This window comes from Acomys minous (genome assembly GCF_964271855.1).
Source record: "Acomys minous genome assembly, chromosome: 3".
NCBI lineage: Eukaryota > Metazoa > Chordata > Mammalia > Rodentia > Muridae > Acomys > Acomys minous.
The window spans coordinates 54385899-54404992 of NC_140485.1; the positions used below are offsets into that span (position 1 = coordinate 54385899).

The 19094-nt window shown below is 49.9% G+C and overlaps 1 protein-coding gene across 3 annotated transcripts in view; it reads left to right on the forward strand.

Moving 5' to 3' along the window:
- CREB3L1 (cAMP responsive element binding protein 3 like 1) overlaps positions 1-19094 on the forward strand; it is a 45246-nt gene that overhangs the window by 20913 nt on the left and 5239 nt on the right. For 2 of the 3 annotated variants that reach the window (XM_084777344.1, XM_084777343.1), the window contains exons 2-9: positions 3191-3419; positions 10246-10433; positions 12155-12269; positions 13777-13934; positions 14554-14703; positions 14860-14918; positions 15067-15135; positions 18680-18779. In XM_084777344.1, the coding sequence (XP_084633470.1) occupies positions 3191-3419; positions 10246-10433; positions 12155-12269; positions 13777-13934; positions 14554-14703; positions 14860-14918; positions 15067-15135; positions 18680-18779 (1068 nt within the window). The remainder of the gene's footprint in view (positions 1-3190; positions 3420-10245; positions 10434-12154; positions 12270-13776; positions 13935-14553; positions 14704-14859; positions 14919-15066; positions 15136-18679; positions 18780-19094) is intronic. The other variant, XM_084777345.1, reaches the window with a different exon arrangement.

Below are 19094 nucleotides of genomic sequence, written 5' to 3' on the forward strand. Positions count from 1 at the left end.
GTATCAAAATTGCTAGTAGTCAGCATTTTCAATGCTCCACACAAGAAGGATACAGGTGTAAGGGGATGGATATGCCCCATTAACCCAATCTGTGCATTGCGCATTGGCACATGGAATGAAATGTCAAAGTCTGCCCCCTAGATATGTACAATTATTGTGTGTCAAGGAAATTTTTTCTAAGTGTACTTTTTAACTTCTGGTCATGACCCACTAAATCGATGCCATAACCCATTAGTGACTCACCACTCGCAGCTCACAGGGACTGCATCAACAGCTGGGAGGACTGAGGCCAGGCCGGGACTCAAGCCTCGGTGAGGTGGCTCTGCAGCCTTAGAATAAAGAACAGCTTGATCAGGGTACGGTAGATGCCTGAAACTCCAGGACTCAGTAGCCTCAGGCAGGAAGATCATGAGTTTGAAACCAGCCTGGACTACGTAACAAGACCCTGTCTCAAAAAAGCAGGCAGGTGGGCTGGAGCGATGGCTCAGCAGTTAAGAGCACTTACTGCCAAGTTGCTCTCAGTGTGGAGGCTAGCAACCATCTGCAACTCCAGTTCCAGGGGGATCCAAGGCCCTCTTGGCTCCCTTTTCAGGGGCACCAGAGTGCATGTACATACACGCAGGCAAAGCACCCATACACATGAAAAATGATAATGTACATGAAATAACAATAAAATCAGGCAGGTAGTGGGTTGGGGGGGATTCACAGTTGCCTCAACCAGAAAAGGGCTGAGGTCCTGAAACTATGGCGGTATTGAGAGAAAGAATACACGACAGCTACACAGACTCACACATAGTGAAACCGGGGGAGCGAGTGGGGTTCTGCTACCATTACTGCCATAGCCTGAGTGTTCGAAACTTCAGAGTGTTCGGAAAGTACAGCACAGGGGGCGGGGCTAGCTAGTCTGAGTAGGAGGTCTCTGGACTTGCGCAGTCTCAGTTCAATTGTGAACATTCCGGAGAGAAAAGCTGCAGGTGCTAGTCTTTGCACACACTGATCAGTAACTGATAGACTGTCTCGTGCTTGGACTCCCGAGAAAAGCTTTGCCCTATCTCTTGCAGCTTTGTCAATTGTCCCATGGGTCGGAGGCCTTGAAGACCTCGACATGGCTATGCTCATGCCAAACAAAATACGCGTTCGCCCAGGAGTTCACTCACTCAGGGCTTTCTCCAAAATCTACTTCTGTCAGTAAAATCCATGAGGACCTGAGTTAGATCCCTTCAGCTCACCTAAAAGAGCCATGGTAGCCCCTGTCATCATCTCAGAATGGCGAGGCAGAGACAGGAGGAATCCTGCCGAGCTAACCAGCTTAGCCTACTTGGTGAGTTCCAGGCCTGCATCAAAAATCCCGGTGGTGCCGGGGTGTGGTGGCGCGCGCCTTTAATCCCAGCACTCTGGAGGCAGCGGCAGGCGATCCCTCTGAGTTCGAGGCCAGCCGGGTCTACAAAGTGAGTCTAGGACAGCCCAAAGCTACAGAGAAACCCTGTCTGGAAAAACCAAACCAAAACAAAACAAAAAGAAATCCAGGTGGTGGGAAAGGCTGGAGAGATGGCTCAGCAGTTAAGACCGCTGGCTGCTCTTGCAGAGGGCTCCCGGTACTTTCATGTGAGCTAGCAATGAGCTGTAACTCACCTTCCAAGGGATCCCATGCCCTCTTCAGACTGCCATGGGCAACGGGTATATGTAAGCTGCACAGACACACCTGTAGGCAAACCACTCATCCATAGAAAACAAAAATAAGTAAGCCTTTTAAAAAGAAAAAAAAAAAGTAGGGGCTAGAGAGATGTCTCAGAGGATAAGAGCACTGGCTCCTCTTCCAAAGGTCCTGAGTTCAATTCCGTGCAACTACATGGTGGCTCACAACCATCTATAATGAGATATGGTGCCCTCTTCTGGCGTGCAGGTGTATATGCAGGCAGAACATTGTATACATAATAAATAAATAAATCTTTAAAGAATCAGAGCTAAGGGGCTGGAGAGATGGCTCAGAGGTTAAGAGCACTTGGCTGCTTTCCCAAAAGTCCTGAGTTCAGTTTCCAGCAACCACATGGTGGTTCACAACCATTTATAATGAGAACAGGTTTCCTCTTCTGGCATAAAGGTGTTACATGTGGGCAGAATACTGTATACAAATTAAATAAATTTAAAAAAAAAGAATCAGAGCTACACTTATAAAATAAAAATTACTTTTACAAATTACGTGGAAGGAACCACAAGGTTACAAGGTTCCCTGTGCCAGGCTTTTTTCACATTGCATTTTCTACCCACTCCATGTCCTTCGTAGGCATTATTTGTGACTTTTGCCCTTTCTGTCCGTCTGTGCCACTTCCTCTGTGCATGCATACATGTGTGCATGTGTGCATGCATATGTGTTATGAGTATTTGTGTCTGAGTCAACCTGGTTTCCCAGGTTCCATCCATTTTTATTTTTAAAATAATATTTATTTCCATAATCCATGCGAGTGTTTTGCTTGCATGTTTGTATGTGCACTATATGTGAGCTTGGTGACTATGAAGGTCAGGAGAAGGCATCAGATCCCCCGGAACTGGAGCTAAAGATAATTGTGAACTACCATGCAGACTGCAGGCAACCAAACCTGGGTCCTCTGCAAGAGCAGCCAGTGGTCTCAACTGTTCAACCATGTCTCCAGATTCCCCCCCCCTTTTTTTTTAATAAATAGAAATTTTGAAGGTGAGGAAGTTGGTGAGAGTGTTCAGGGAATAGAGGCACCTGTCTTACATGCCTAGCAGCCCCCATAGAGATGGAAGGATAGAAATAACCCACAGAGTTATCTTGTGACCTCTACACATATGCTGTGGCATGCATGTACACACACACACACATGCACACACACGTGCGCACACACTATGATGATGATGTGATGATGATGACGATGGCAGTGTCCACGACAACAACAACAAATGTTTTTGAGACAGGGTCTTTCTACATACCCCTGACTGTCCTCAAACCCACAGAGATCCACCTGCCTCTGCCTCCTGAGTGCTGAGTGCCCAGCAACAAATAAAATTAAAAAGACAGTGAGGGAGGGAAGGAGGGAGAGAGGGAGGAAGGAAAAGAGTTGGAGCTGGTGACACTGATCCTGGGTAGTGATGCCATGAGGAGGTAGCCATCACAGCAGCACCTGTGCCCCCTCTGCAAACCACACTGAGGTTTCTCCTCCCTCCTTAGCACTTCCCGGAGCACCTGGACCACTTCGTGGAGAACATGGAGGACTTCTCCAACGACCTGTTCAGCAGCTTCTTTGATGACCCTGTGCTGGATGAGAAGAGCCCTCTGCTGGACATGGAACTGGACTCCCCTGCTCCAGGGATCCAGGCTGAGCATAGCTACTCCCTGAGTGGGGACTCTGCACCCCAGAGTCCCCTTGTGCCCGTGAAGATGGAGGACACCACCCAAGGTAAGATGTGCAAGGGCCCAGGAGGGAGGAAGCTTCTGGTCAGTTCCCAAAGAGTGGTCCCTGTCTTAAATCAACAAGCAGTTTACAAAGAGCATCCTTAGATGACAGTGTCACTGACAGCCTGTCAGAGAACTGCTGGAGGTGGCTCAGAGAGTGATGTGCCCTTGCCACTCAAGCCCAAGGACGTGAGTTTGACTCTCCAGTGACACGTTAAGGCTGGGTAGCGCGGTGGGTCCCACAACCATGGGGCAGGTGCATGGAGGAGAAGATCTTAGAGGTTTGCTGTCCAGACAGCTCAGCTGGAATGGGACATCAGGTTCAGTGAGAGACTTTGCCTCAAACAATAGTTTGGAGAGCGACAGAACAAAACACGTAACACCCACCCACCTCTACCTCCACAGACACAAACACACACACATACACCTGCCCCTGCCCCTGCATACCCCCCCCCTACACACACACACACACACACACACACACACACACACACACACACACACACACACACACAAAGAGCCGGGTATGGTTTACATACCTTTCATTCCAACACTCAGGAGGCAGAGACAGTCAGATCTCCAGGAGTTCAAGGCCAGCCTGGGCTACATATTAAATTCCAGGACAGCTAGAGCTAGAGCTATGTAGAGAACATTTGTCTAAAAATAAATAAGTAAGTAAAATAAACAGCAACAATAATAAACACAGAGCTTCAGCCAGCCCAGCATGGAGATGCATGTTGGAACTTAATACTCAGGGCACTGGGCGGGTGAATGGTAAGTCTGAGATTAGCTGGGCTACATAGTGAGACTTTGTCTCCAAACACACAAACTACAAAACAACAAATGAGGACTGGAGAGATGGCTCAGCAGTTAAGAGCACTAGCTGCTCTTCCAGAGGTCCTGAGTTCAATTCCCAGAACCACAGGGTGCCTCACAACCATCTGTAATGAGATCTGGTGCCCTCTTCTGGTGAACAGATGAACATACAAACAGAGCACTCATACAGGAATGAATAAATTTTGTTTTGTTTTGTTTTGTTTTTCGAGACAGGGTTTCTCTGTGTAGCCTTGGCTGTCCTGGACTCACTTTGTAGACCAGGCTGGCCTCGAACTCACAAAGATCCACCTGCCTCTGCCTCCCGAGTGCTGGGATTAAAGCTGTGTGCCACCACCACCCGGCAAATAAATATTTTTTTTTAAAAATGAAATTCAGTTACACAGGAGACTAAGACAATTAGCTCAAAGTTGTCAGGTGGTGGTGCACACCTTTAATCACAGCACCTTGAATCCAGCTTGATCTACAGAGCACGTTCCAGGACAGCCAGGGCTACACAGAGAAACTCTGTCTTTAAAAGAGAGAGAGGGGGGGTGGGGGGGAGAGACTCAAGTAGGATGGTTGGTGAGTGCGAGGCCAGGACTACCTAGCTTTGGATTGCAACTTAGACTCTACCTCAGAATAACAACAATGACCATCATCATAAATACAGGCAAACTGCAAAGAATCTAGAAGCGCCCCGTCTCTTTAACCTGACAGCCTCCAATAGTACCACTCAGGAGCCCTATTCCAATTTCCACTGCCAAAGTGGGGCTCAGTGTCTCAACCCCTTCTTCCATCTCCCATCTTTGAAGCAGGCAGCCCTCTGCTTCGAAACTGCTCCTTGAAGGTAACTAGCAAGTAAGACCCATACTGTGCCCCACCTCAAACTACCACCTAGTCCGCCCAGCTTTTCTCTAAGACAGGTAGTCCTGATCCTGGCAATTTTTTTTCCTGAGTGATCAATAGACCTGTCTCTTTTTTAAATGAATTTATTTTTATTTTCTATCTATGGTGTTTTGCTTACACGTATATATGTTAATCATATACATGCAAAACAGCGTGATAAAACTCTGGGACTGGAGTTACAGACTGTTAAGCCACCATATGGGTGCTAGGACTTGAACCCTGAGTCCTGTGAAAGAGCAGCTGGTACTCTTAACCACCGAGTCATCTGTCCACCCGTCAGATCTGTCTCTTAATCTTAAGAAGCCTCAGTATCTTCATCTACCTCTGGGGACAACAGTGTGTGTGTGTAGAGCGCTCTGTCTTCACGGACCCTGCAGGGTCCCTGTTTCTGTTTTATTTGTATTGAGTAATGTCCCGGCGACATAGGACTCCCATAATCCCCATCTCATCCATAAGGAAAGATTTCACATGAGTAGAGCTGTCTGGTTCACGGTCGCAGACTGATGCAGAGTAGAGAGCTGGTTCTAGTTCCTTCTGTCTGTCTAGCAGCCCCCAGAGGAGGCGAAGGCTGGGGTGCTGAGGACTCAGTAGAATCAGATGTGCACCCTGGTGTTCCCATCAGCTTATGGATGGCCTTGTGTAAAGTAACCTTTACAGACTTTCATTTCCTTGATTATAAGATGAAAATAGGGGCTCGAAAGATGGCTCCACAATAAGAGTGCATATGCTCTTGCAGAGGACCTGAGTTCAGTTCCCAGCACCTGACTCTAGGGCTGTGACTCCAGGTTCAAGGGGACCCAGTGCCTCTGAGGGTGCCTGCACTCACACACAGACGCACACACATAGACATAATTTAAAATATTTTTTTTAATCCAAGGGAAAAGTTCTTTAAGATAAAAGTAATATATACCTGAAAGTTCTGGACAAGAGTGAAGATATATATTCCAAGGTCTGGGCCCAGCATGGGATATGTATCAACAACAAATCACTGGGTTTTTGTGGACATTAAAGTCTTATTAACTCTAGGAGAAGCTAGAACAATAAACGAAATTTGCTCATCTTCCCTTCCAGAGGACGTTGGCCTTGGGTGTCACTTGATTAACTCTTGATTGTCCTATCTTAAATGAGGGAGAAAACGGTGCCTTCCCAGCATCGTTGGTAGCTCATGAGCATTGCAGTCTTAGAGTGGTCTGTGCTATAGTCTCTCCAAGGGTGGAAACTGGCCTTTGTCCTTCCTGCCAAGAAGGAAGAAACACATTCTGGCGCTTTAGGAGGTCCCATAGTTTGTGACTGCTGAGGTCCCAGCTGCTCACCACACCTTAGCAGCTGCCAAGTTCCTGGACCTCTGTGAGCCCTCGGACCCCAGCCTGGCAAGAGCAGGGATACAATGCCGGGGGGGGGGGGGGGGCGGGCCGTCCCTCTCATCCCATGACAGATGACCATGACAGGTGGATGACAGGACGTCCATCCACCCTGATGGCTGGCTCAGCAACTCCACAGCCACCCCAGGTCTATTTTTAAAGCAATTTGTTTGTGGTCCTTTGTGGGGGCAGCTTCCCGGACACCCACAGCTTGGCTCTGTAATTTGGGAAGGCTGTGGGTGTTCCTGGACCTTAAGAGCTGCCTGTGGCCCAGGGCTGGGTTCTCAGGCTCCCAGCAGGGAGGAGCCTGGCCTCTGAGGTGGGACCAGGCAGCCACTGAGTTCCTTCCACACCCATAGTGGACCTCAGAGTCCCCTCCACACCACCTCCTGCAAGTTGACCTCCTGGCTCCTGCCTAGTGCTGCAACAGTGGACAGCACTGCCCCACTGTGGGGGACACTCATAGCTCAGGAGAAAGCTGAGGCATGCCAGCCCTAAAGCCCGGGTGAGGCCAACAGACTCACTTACATGACTACACGCTCGGAGATGGACTCTGCCACAGGAAAACCTAAATATCCTCCCACGTGCCTGAGTCCCCACCACTGAGTCTTGCAGAGTTTGTTTCTTTGCTTCTAATGTCACGTGTGGTGTGGCCCAGTATGGGCAAAGCCTCGGGTTCCACCCCCCAGTCCCAGCATAAACTGGGCACAGTGGCACACACCTGTAATCCTGATGTTTGGGAGACAGAGGAAGTAGGATAAAGTCATCAGAGTCATCCTCTGCTACACAGCAAGTTCAGGGCCAGCCTGGGCTACTTGAGACCTTGTCTAAAAAACAAACAAACAAACAAACAGCAAACAAAAGCCAACTCCCCCCCCCACCCCGAGTTCTTTCTTCTCTGTCCGCTCTGTTTGCCTTTGTTCAGGCCTCAGTTTCTCCCCCTGCACCGTTCACCCCCTCCATGTACCTCCCCCCTCCCGTATCTTGTCGGTCTTCGATCACAGTGACTCCCCCACCCCCACCCCGACACATATAGCTGGTCTGTCTGCTCCTTTCATATAATTGGGGTTCACAACTCACATTCAAATCTAAAAGTGACAAGCAACTGAGCCTCTCTTAAGGAGGAGGCCCTGATCTATGAAACTATTAATCTGAGGGTGCACACGGATGTCATTACCCTCCGTACAGTTCTGGGAAATCAGGCAACGTAAGAGAGGCGTCAGCCATCCACTCCCATGGCCACATTCCAAATATTACCACCAGAAACTGCAGCCAGCAAATGCTTCTTAAAATTATTATTATTGTTATTGAAGTCAAGATGTGTCCAAACCCCAAAAATCTCATTCTGAGAGCAATAGGAGTAAGATTTCTTCCTCCTTGCTCTGGGCCTATATGTCCCAGCATGCCCTCACCTCAGATGCCCTTGAGGTGATCATATAGCCTGAGGTCAGGTTTCAGGTGAAACTTTCTCTCTCCTTAGGGACATGTCTAGCAAGCCCCTGGAATTCCTCTCCTTGCAAATGAAGCATTCCCAGCATCTCAGCCCTAGACAATGATGTACACTCACCCCAAAAACCTCACTTCCCAAGGTTTATATAGCCTTTGTTTCCACCCCCCAATAAAGATGTGAGATTTGAGCTGGGCGTGGTGGTGCGCACCTTTAATCCCAGCACTCAGGAGGCAGAGGCAGGTGGATCCCCCTGAGTTTGAGGCCAGTTTGAGGTCTACAAAGTGAGTCCAGGACAGCCAAGGCTACACAGAGAAACCCTGTCTCAAAAAAACATAAAACAAACAAAAAAAGAGCTGAGATTTTCAGATTTTGGACACATCTTGACTTCACACTTGCTCCAGGCCACATGGCCTTCCTGCATGATGATGATGATGATGATGATGATGATGATGATGTTGTGTAGGATGAAGGTGTGCAGGTACCACAGATCACCTGTGGAGCTCCCAGGATAACTTTTTTGTGGAGTGTGCTCTCTCTCTCATATCTTTATGTGGATTCCAGGGCTTAAAAACTGTCAGGTCACCAGATCCTCACACTGGGCCATTTCACTGGCTATGATTCTTTTTCAAACATGTTTTCAGTCACAACCGTGACTTTCAGCTCACTCACTGCTAGGAAACCTCTGTTTTAGAAGTCCCTGGATCTCAATCCTCAGAAGCTCCACTTAGCCAGCCCTCAGTCCATCCTTGCAGGAAGTGTGGGGTGCAGTAGAGTGTTTCACATCATGGTGGCTGGGATGGGCGAACAGGCCAGAGTTGTGCTTTTTAAATGAAGAGTCCAAGGATTGCAGAAGTGGCCACTAGGTTAGGAGCCTGTGCTGCTCTTGCAGGGAACTCGAGTTGGATTTCCCAGCACCCATCTTGGTGGCTCACAACCACCTGTACCCCTGGCTTCAGGAGATCTAATGCCCTCTTCTGGCCTCCTCAGGCACCTGCAACTCGCGCGTGCGCGCGAGCACACACACACACACACACACACACACACACACACACACACATACGCACACACACACACACACACCACAATTTTAACATAATAAGAATTCATAATAAAGTTAGGAACCCTAGCATGCCCAAACCCTTCTGTGGCCTCTCATCACTTTTGGCTAGAGGTACAGCTCCAGGGCAGCTTCCAGGCTGTGGTGCCTGCCAACCTTTCTCACTCCACCATCCCTGTTCCTGAGTGTTCTCACACTGCTCAACAGAACACTATTTACTGATTAGCGATAATTGTGGCAACACTGGTTACTGATTAATGAACATTCCTTTCTTGTCAGGCACTCTGCTAAGTGTTCACAAGCATTAGACTAGTAATTCTTAAAATCTCCCTATTAGGTCTATCCTGTTCGTTTCCTTTTCTTCTTCTTCTTCTTCTTCTTCTTCTTCTTCTTCTTCTTCTTCTTCTTCTTCTTCTTTTCTTTTCTGTTTTTGTTTTTTGAGACAGGGTTTCTCTGTGTAACAGACCTGGTTATCCTGGACTCACTTTGTAGACCAGGCTGGCCTTGAACTCATGGGGATCCACCAGCCTCTGCCTCCCTAGTGCTGGGATTAAAGGTGTGCGCCACCATGCCCAGCCTGATTATTTTTCCTTTCCATGTGTGTTTGTATGTGTTCTTATCTGTGCGTATATGTGTTCCCTTGCGTGGCAAGGCCAAAGCTGGATATCCGGTGTCTTCCTCAATCACTCTCCCATTATTTTTTTTGAGACAGGGTCTCTCAGTGAACCTGGAGCCCACTGATTGGCTAGACTGGCTGGCAAGCAAGCCCTGGAGGTCCTCCTATGTCCACCCCTGCATCTCTGGACTGATAGGCACACACTGTTGTGTCCGTCTTTCTATATGGGTGCTGGGGATCTGAACTAAGGTCCTGGTTCTTGTACAGCAAGCCCTTTCCAGGCTGAGCCATCTCCTCGGCTCACTTTCCTCAGTGTAAAGATGAGGAAGCCTGAGACTCGGAGAGCATAAGCAGCTTACCTGAGGTCACACAGCAGGTCAGGAGAGGTTGAGGTGCAGAGGCAGTTCGGTCGGGGCCTGAATACAACAATGCTCTTGCCTCGTCCAGTTTCAGCCCACTCATCTCGCCTCACAAGAGTGCCCCAGCCTTCCTGCATGCTTCCAGAAGGGCACTCTGACATCACTCCTCAGTCCAGGGCACCCACCAAGTAGGAAGAGGTAGGTCAGAGCTGTCTGCCCTGGGAACTCCCTGAACCTGAAACCTTTCCGCTTCACCCTCCCCCAGATGTGGAACATGGAGCCTGGGCACTGGGACACAAACTGTGCTCCATTATGGTGAAGCAGGAGCAGAGCCCGGAGATGCCCTTTGACCCTCTGGCTGCCTCCTCTGCCATGGCTGCTGCCGCTGCTGCCATGGCCACCCCGCCACTGCTGGGCCTCAGCCCCATGGCTAGGCTGCCCATCCCTCAGCAGGTGAGCCTAGGGACTATTGGCAGGGGCTGAGGGAGGGAGGAAGTGACAGAGGGGAGTGACACCCATGGGCCTAGACTGCACCCCAGGGCTTCATGAACTAGGAACCCTGGGGTCTGAGGGACCTCTGCCTCCTACATTGGCCATCCATCCCTTCACCATCCTCCAGTAAGCACAAAGCAGTGCCTCAAAGCATGCTGGGCCCTCCCTCATCAGAGGAAGCTTGCAGGGTACCAGGTGGAGCTAATGGTTAGTTTCCATGAAAAGGATATCTGAAAAGGAGATAGCCCAGGATACTTCTTTCTCTTTTAAGTTTCAGGATTCAGAGAAAGATCAACACGTAAATGAAAAAAGAATATGTTGTATTTTAGTTATTTGTATTTAATTAATAATCCACACTCATACAATCCCTACCTCCACTTCTAGAGTGTATAGGTAACAGCTGTAAGCCCAAGACCCTTCCTGAAATGAGGCTCAGACCACTGGCTTCTGGGAGAGGCTCTGCTGGGTCAGGTTTGGTTCCTTAACTGTGCTCCAGGCACGCTGCCGTCTCTCTTTTTTCTTCGGCTTCCTTCTTTGTAAAATAGGTGCAAGCTACACAGCCTAAAGCTCTATAGTTTAAAAAAACACTAAACCCGAGGCTAGGGGGTTGTTTGCTGGCCACCTGGATCACCTGTTCAAAGTAGGTGGCCATAAACAAGAAAGGCCACCCTTCCCTGCCTGCAAGGCTGACTGACAGCCAGCCTGATCCTCAGACTCTCCAGAACTGGCTCAGCCAAAATGGGAAGGAAGAAGGGACCATAGCAGAGAAGGAGGAACCTGTCAGACCCTAGAGTGGAGGATGGATTCCCACCCTAGCCAGGGCTGCCACCATCTACACTCCCCTTGCGTCCCCTCGTGGGTCATGCTGACACCGAGCTGTGTATAGACCAGGAAACGGCTGAGCTCCTGGACGTCCTGCACTCTCCTTACGTCTCCCTCGTTGCCCCATGTTTAGGGCTCTGTGTCTCCGACATAGTGTTGTGATCTCGGCTGGCAGGCAGCAGACCCATTGGGGAGAGCCAGTCCCAAGAGCCACACCCTCCTCAGAGACCCACCACTTACATGCATGCTCCGGAAGTCCCATCTAGAACAGTTGTTTGGAATCTAAGGAAATAGGACACATGCTTGTTTAAAAAAAAAATGTACACCTGCTTTCACCCATGCCTTACTTGAAGCCCCCCACCTTCACTGTGCAAGGGAAGCTGCAAGCTTCCTGGGGTAGGCTCAACCCCCATTTGTATCCCAGAATCCACGTCACATTTCAGCTCCTGCAGCTTTCTCTGATTTTTGGCCAATTAATTCCTCCTGAACTATTGTTCTCCTTCATCCAACAGCTACAGTGGGGCTAACATGACCTCCTGTGCTCATGGCAACCACACACCAAACCTACATGGCTGTCATAGTTAGTGAAACATCGGCCTATCCCTGGAGGTAGTGTGGCTCCAGGTGCCTTAGGAAACCTCCCTTCTGAGATTCAGTTCTGACCTGCAGTGTGGAGCCACATTCTCTGCTCTTGGGTGTAGTGTGGCTGTTCCAAGCATGAGGACTTGCCTCTCTGTTCCCTCTGGGCTGAGCCCAGAACTCCTGAGGTCAGCCGTCCCTCCGACCATGTAGGACAAATCTCCAGCCTGAGGGAGGGAGGAGGGTGAGCCGCATGATGAGGACGGCATCTGGCATCGCAGGGGCAGGTGATGGAGCAGGATCTGTCCCTTCCTCAGGCCCCAGGAGAAGTGACTCAGCTGCCAGTGATCAAGGCAGAGCCCCCGGAAGTGAGCCAGTTTCTCAAAGTGACACCAGGTAAGTATGTACAAGACAGAGGCTTTCTGATCACAGACAGATGGCACCCTACTTCCTTCATCCAGACCACCCCTGTCTCTCAAAACTCCCACTTCTCCCCGAGATGTTCTCACCTTCCCAGTCTCTTGCTCTGAATCCATCGTACTACCTCTTTTTCTTCCATTCTTTCTTACCCAGTCTTCAACTGCCATGATTCTACCAAGGCCTTTCACAGCACTTGCTGACCCTCCTTCCATCCACTCACTAGCTGAAGACCACTTTACAGTCACCAAACATCTCTCCTTCCATCCACCGCCCACTCAACACTCCACACATCTATTTTCCCATCTAGCCACTTACCTGTCCGAACATCTGTCCATCCATCTATCCATCCATCCATTCAAACATCTGTCCATCCATCCACCATCCATCCATCCAAACATCCGTCCATCCATCCATCCATCCATCCATCCATTCAAACATCTGTCCATCCATCCATCCATCCATCCATCCAAACATCGTCCATCCATCCAAACATCTGTCCATCCATCCATCCATCCATCCATCCATCCATCCAAACATCTGTCCATCCATCCATCCATCCATCCATCCATCCATCCATCCAAACATCTGTCCATCCATCCATCCATCCATCCATCCAAACATCTGTACGTCCATCCATCCATCCATCCATCCATCCATCCAAACATCTGTCCATCCATCCATCCATCCATCCATCCAAACATCTGTACGTCCATCCATCCATCCATCCATCCATCCATCCATCCATCCAAACATCTGTCCATCCATCCATCCATTCAAACATCTGTCTGGCCATCTATCATCTATCCATTCAGCTATGAATCATCCATCACTCCACCCACCCATCCATTTGTTCTGTTTCCATCCATCCCATTACCCTGAAATTAGATCAGTATTTTAGAGTCAGAGAAAGGAAATGAGAGGACACTGGTCAGCCTGAGTCCCGTGGGGCTGGTTTGAGACCTTACTCCTCTCTGGGCTTACAGAGCTAGGGCTTAAAGGACCATAATCCTAGCCAGGTATGGTGGTGCACGCCTTTAATCCCAGCAAAGGTAGAGGCAGACGGATCACTGTGAGTTCGAGGCCAGCCTGGTCTACAAAGTGAGTCTAGGACAGCCAAGGCTACACAGAGAAACCCTGTCTTGACAAACAAACAAACAAACAAACAAGAACCTGAGTCCTGTGAAGCTGCAGGTAGCTGGGAAGCATGTGGCCCAGGGCTGCCTCTTCAAGGCTGCAGGGGTGGGGCTTTCTCTGAGCTGGGAGAGATAAGCAGTAGTCAGCAATCATCTCCTTGGCTACCAGGTGTCTTCCTAGCCCTGCCAAGGAGCTTCTGCCATCCCAGCTAAGGCCAATGGCCTATAAGCACATCCCCCATCCCCCACCCACAGCGACAGAGCAGGCACAGCCTATGTTTAGCTGTTCTCATGATGTCAGAGCAGAGATGGGGTGCAACCCTACTAACCTAGACTTCTACTTTTCACAGAGGACCTCGTACAGATGCCTCCAACACCCCCCAGCAGCCATGGCAGTGACAGTGACGGCTCCCAGAGTCCCCGCTCTCTGCCACCCTCCAGCCCTGTCCGGCCCATGGCCCGCTCCTCCACGGCCATTTCCACCTCTCCGCTCCTCACTGCCCCTCACGTAAGCAACGAGGGATGGGCTGGCCCTGGAGGGGAGGTGATGAGCAGGGTCACCCAGTGCCCTGACCAATGGAGGTCAGGGAGCCCCAAGTCTGACACTTAGCCCATCAAATTCAGGGAGGTGCCCATTTGGCAGGAAAGAGGGAGAATATTGCAGTTCTGCCTCAAGATGAATAGAAGTCAAAGATAGTAAGTAAGACAAGGTCCAAGAAAGCCTAGAAGCCACACTGTTGTGGAGCTGAGGTGAGAGACAGCCTGACATTTCTGAGTCCTGGCAAGTGACCCAGGCTGTCTCTACGGAGCATTGTCTGGGGATAACATGGAAGAGACTCCGAAGTCTGGGGAGGGCATGGATCCTCCTAAGTGAAATAGTGTGGAGGGACCTGAGAGGGTTCTGTTTAGGGGGCCCTGGGTAAATGAGCTCTGGGGCTGTGGATTCTAGGGTAGGACAGATGAAGGGGCCCCCCAAAGCCATTCCAGCACTTGATACACGTAACTGGGCTCAACTCAGACCCCTCCTCTTTTCCAAGGAGGAAACCAAGGTTCAGAGAGTTGAGCACACAGATAGTAAGTACACAGTAGGGCTTGAATTTGAACCCTGAGTTGTCTGGTTTCTTCAGAAACTACAGGGGACATCAGGGCCACTGCTCTTGACAGAAGAAGAGAAGCGAACCTTGATCGCCGAGGGTTACCCCATCCCAACCAAACTCCCCCTCACCAAGGCTGAGGAGAAGGCCTTGAAGAGGGTACGCAGGAAAATTAAGAACAAGGTAAGGCTGGGGCCGCCGTCCCTACCCTAGGACTCTGGGGACTTTTCCAGTGAAAGGGGCCTCTGGCCCCTGGAGATGTCAGCTCTGAAATTGGGAATATCTAGGAAGTGGAAACATCACCACGGTAACCCCTGTTTTGGAACTTCCGTTCTCTAGATCTCGGCCCAGGAGAGCCGCCGCAAGAAGAAGGAGTATGTGGAGTGTCTAGAAAAGAAGTAAGTGTCTCTCTCGGGAGGAGCGGGGCCAGGACCTCAGCTTGCTGCGCTGGCCTCACCCGGCGGCTCCCTGGCTCGCGCGCGGCGCGACGGCGGTAGGCAGGGGCTGTGGGCGTGCTCCGAGCCTGTGCCTACCTAACCTTTCCAGGGTGGAGACCTATACATCAGAGAACAATGAGCTGTGGAAGAAGGTGGAAACCCTAGAGAATGCCAACAGGTGAGTTGTGTCCCCCGTGTCCCGTGTGCCCCGCTAAAGGCAGTGGCTGGCTCTGGGAGGCAGGGGGAGAAGACGGATAGCCAGCTCAGGGTGATACCCCAAAATGTACCCCACTACCTGGGAATTGTGATGTCCTGCAAGCCCCTGGCTTCCCAGCTGTCCTTAACTGCGCATAAGTGTAGACATCTGACAGTAAGATGCCCAAGTAAGAACACATTTGACAGGCTGGTGAGACGCCCAAGTAAGTACACATCTGATAGGCTGGTGAGACGCCCAAGTAAGTACACATCTAATAGGCTGATAAGACGCCCAAGTAAGTACACATCTGGCAGGCTGGTAAGATGCCCAAGTAAGACCGTGCAGTGTGTGGGCGGGAGCTTCCCAGGTGTGCTCCTCAACATAAGCATCCGCTCTCAGTGGGCTAGAAATGCTTATTCTCCCTCGTCTGGCATAGTTGCTCATGCATTTAATTCTGGTACTTGGGAAGCAGAGGCGAGCAGATCTCTGAATTCAAGGCTAGCCTGGTCTACCTAGGGAGCTCCAGGACAGCCAGAACTGCATAGAGAGACCCTGTCTCAAAAAAACAAAAACAAAAGCAAATAAATGCTTATCCTCAGACCCAGAGCTAGGTCCTGGCTGCAGTCAACGTCGCTCTGCTTTGTGGTTTTATGTGTATGAGTGTTTTCATCTGCATATGTCTGTGCAGCATGTGCATGCAGTGTCCATGGAGGCCAGAAGAGGGCGCTGGATCCCCTGCTTATGTTCTAAGTGATTCTGAACTGCCGTGTGGATGCTGGGAACTGAGCCTAAGTGCCCTGGAAGAGCAGCCTGTGTTCTTAATCACTGAGCCAGCTCTCCAGCCCCTTCAACCAGTGTTTTAGCATGCCCTTAAAGCAGTCGCCATGCCTGCTAAATCAGCTAGCCTGGACCTTTGCTACTCAGGCCTGAGAACGTGTGAAAAATCAGGAATTTCTGGACTTTACTAAGATTGCTGGCCTAGAATCCACATAGTGTGTGTGTGTGTGTGTGTGTGTGTGTGTGTGTGTGTGTGTGTGTGTGTGCCCATATCCAGTGACTTCCTTGATGGTTCTCCACCCTATCATCTGAAGTAGGGTCTTTCTCTGAATCTGACACTCAAGGGTTGACTGACTAAGTTGGCTCTGTGTCCTGTGTCCCCTGCCCCCCCTCCCTCGGGGTTATAGCAGCCATGCCCAGCCTTTGTTTGTTTGTTTGTTTGTTTTTTGAGACAGAGTCTCTCTATTATTTAGTTCTGGCTGTCCTGAAACTTACTATGTAGACCAAGCTGGCCTCCAACTGCCTCTGCCTCTGCCTCTGCCTCTGCCTCTGCCTCTGCCTCCTGAGTGCCGGGGTTAAAGGTGTGCACCATGCCTGGCTCATGCCTGCCTTTTCGTGTGGGTGCTGGGGATCCAACCACAGATCCCCATGCTTGGTAGATAGCGCCTGTACCTGCTGAGCCATTTTCCCAGCTCCCAAGCTGCATTTTAACAACTCTTCTGGACAACTCTGTTGCATTGAGTTTGAGAAACATTAGTGTCAGGAAATTCACATGGCACCTGGCATGTAGCATAAAAATTACAGCTTTGGGCTTAGGCTCTTGCTCCACTCTGCTGGTTTTTTTGTTTTGTTTTGTTTTGGTTTTGGTTTTGGTTTTGTTTTGTGTGTGACTCTGCTGTTTCTTGTGAACCTCTCTGGGCCTCAATATTCTTGCTGACCAGAATATGACAGCAACATTGGCTCACAGGACAACAACTAAAACCAACATGGTGTGTGGCATTAAAGAATGCTCACCTGTTGATTTTGTCCCTTTCCTAATATTGTTCTGAATCCTAGATAATACTCTGAGGCATGAACGCACAGGTATTTAATATTAATTTCCAGGAGTAATTACAATAACGCAAACAGTAGTGTTTAGTAGAATCCTAAACAAGACACCAACTCCCAGCTATCCTGAGGACTGAACCCAGGACCTCGTACACACCAGGCAAATGCTTTACCACTATGCTAAGCTCCCTTGTTTTGTTTTTAGGTTAGTTTTAGGTTTGGTTTGTTTGTTTTTATTGGGTTTTTTTGTTTTGTTTTTGTCTGTTTGCTGTTTTTTTTTTCCTGGTTTTTGTTTTTTGTTTTTTGTTTATTCAAGACAGGGTTTCTCTGTATAGCCCTAGCTGTCCTGGACTCACTTTGTAGACCAGGCTGACCTCGAACTCACAGTGATCTGCCTGCCTCTGCCTCCCATGTGCTGGGATTACAGGTGTGTGCCACTAGCACCCAGCTACAATTTTTTAAAAAGTTTTAAGTTACGTTTATTTATTTACTGTGTATGTGCATGCATACACACACGTACGTGTGCATGCACCTGTGCAAGTTAGAGGGTAACTTAAACTAGTCAGTTCGCTCTGTCCATCTTGTAGGTACCAGGGACAGAACTCAGGCCATTAGGCCTTCTGGCAAGCGCTTTTACTTGCTGAGCATCTAACCGCCCCTGTTTACTTTTTGAAACACATTCTCCTGTAGCCAGGCTGACTGCAGACTCATTACGTCCCTGAGGTTAGCCTTGAACTCCTGATCCTCCTTCCTCCACCCTCTGAGTGCCTAGTCCAATCCAAGGCTTCTTCCAGGCGTGCACCGCCTAGCCTAATCTGAGTGTTCAATTTTTGGAAACAGGGTCTTTTTGTGTCGTTGCTCAGCCCTGAACTTGTACCAAGACATCCTTCAGTTCCCGCCTCGGGAAAACCTGGCCCTGTATTTTCTTCTTTCCTTCCTCTGACCCAGCTTCTCGGGGCGGAACCCAACCACTGCCCTGATTGGCTGAAAGAATCCGCGACTCCACCCCATTCCCAATCAGAGCAGGAGCGGAGCCTTCAAACTGTACCTCGCCACCTCTGCCAAGTACTCAGAGCTTTAGGGTTATTTCGCCACCTGCTGTCCACTTCAGGAACTGCATGAACACAGCTGGGTGGAGAAGAGCTCTATTAACTGTTAACAAGTGTGGGAACCCATGCTGGGTAATACCTAGTTCTTGCCCTCTGTTAGCGATAGAGACTGACACGGACATCCACAAATAAAGCTAACATGTTACAGGTGCTGAGATAATAGTAAAAACAGCAGTAAATTTAACATAAGCGATGGCTGCCATTTAGTGACTGCACTACACGCTGTGCCAGCTGTCTTTCTTGTGGAATCAGGGTACTGTATGGGTGCAAAGGAGGAAGGTCCATGTGTCTGTGACTGGTGTTGGATAAGAAAAAGAAATCCAGCCTTTTCTGAGAAGAGTCCGGAGCAAGAGTTAGGCAGCCCCTAAGCTTCTGCAGGGTGACCCAGCTTCCCGTAATGAGGCAGGTCCCAGGTTCCCAAGCCAGGCTGCAGAGGAGGCCAAGCAGGAGGTGACCTTTCTGTGTGTTGACCTCAATGGGTACCTAAGCATAGAGGCCCAGTCAGGAGCCAGCCAAGGCCCCTCAGGAGAGGCCAGGATGCAGACATGGTTGCTGTGCTTGAACCCACGTAGTAACTCCTGTGCCTTCCTCAGGACCCTGCTCCAGCAGCTGCAGAAACTCCAGACTCTGGTCACCAGCAAGATCTCCAGGCCTTACAAGATGGCAGCCACTCAGACTGGCACTTGCCTCATGGTAAGTGCTACTCCCTAGCACAAGGCCACAAGGGGGCGCTCTTCTCGTGGCCAGCTCTCTAGGACAGTGAGCAGAGCCTGAAGGGACCAGTGACCTGTCCAGGCCAGTTCTAACGGATGTGTGATTGATGCCACTGAATCTAGGGAGGGGCGGGTCCTTGGAAATATGGCTTCTACAGATTCAGGAGTGTAGCTTTGGGGGGGGGGGGAGGGAATAGGTGATAGAAGTAAATAGGCCGGGCAGTGGTGGCGCACGCCTTTAATCCCAGCACTCGGGAGGCAGAAGCGAGCGGATCGCTGTGAGTTCGAGGCCAGC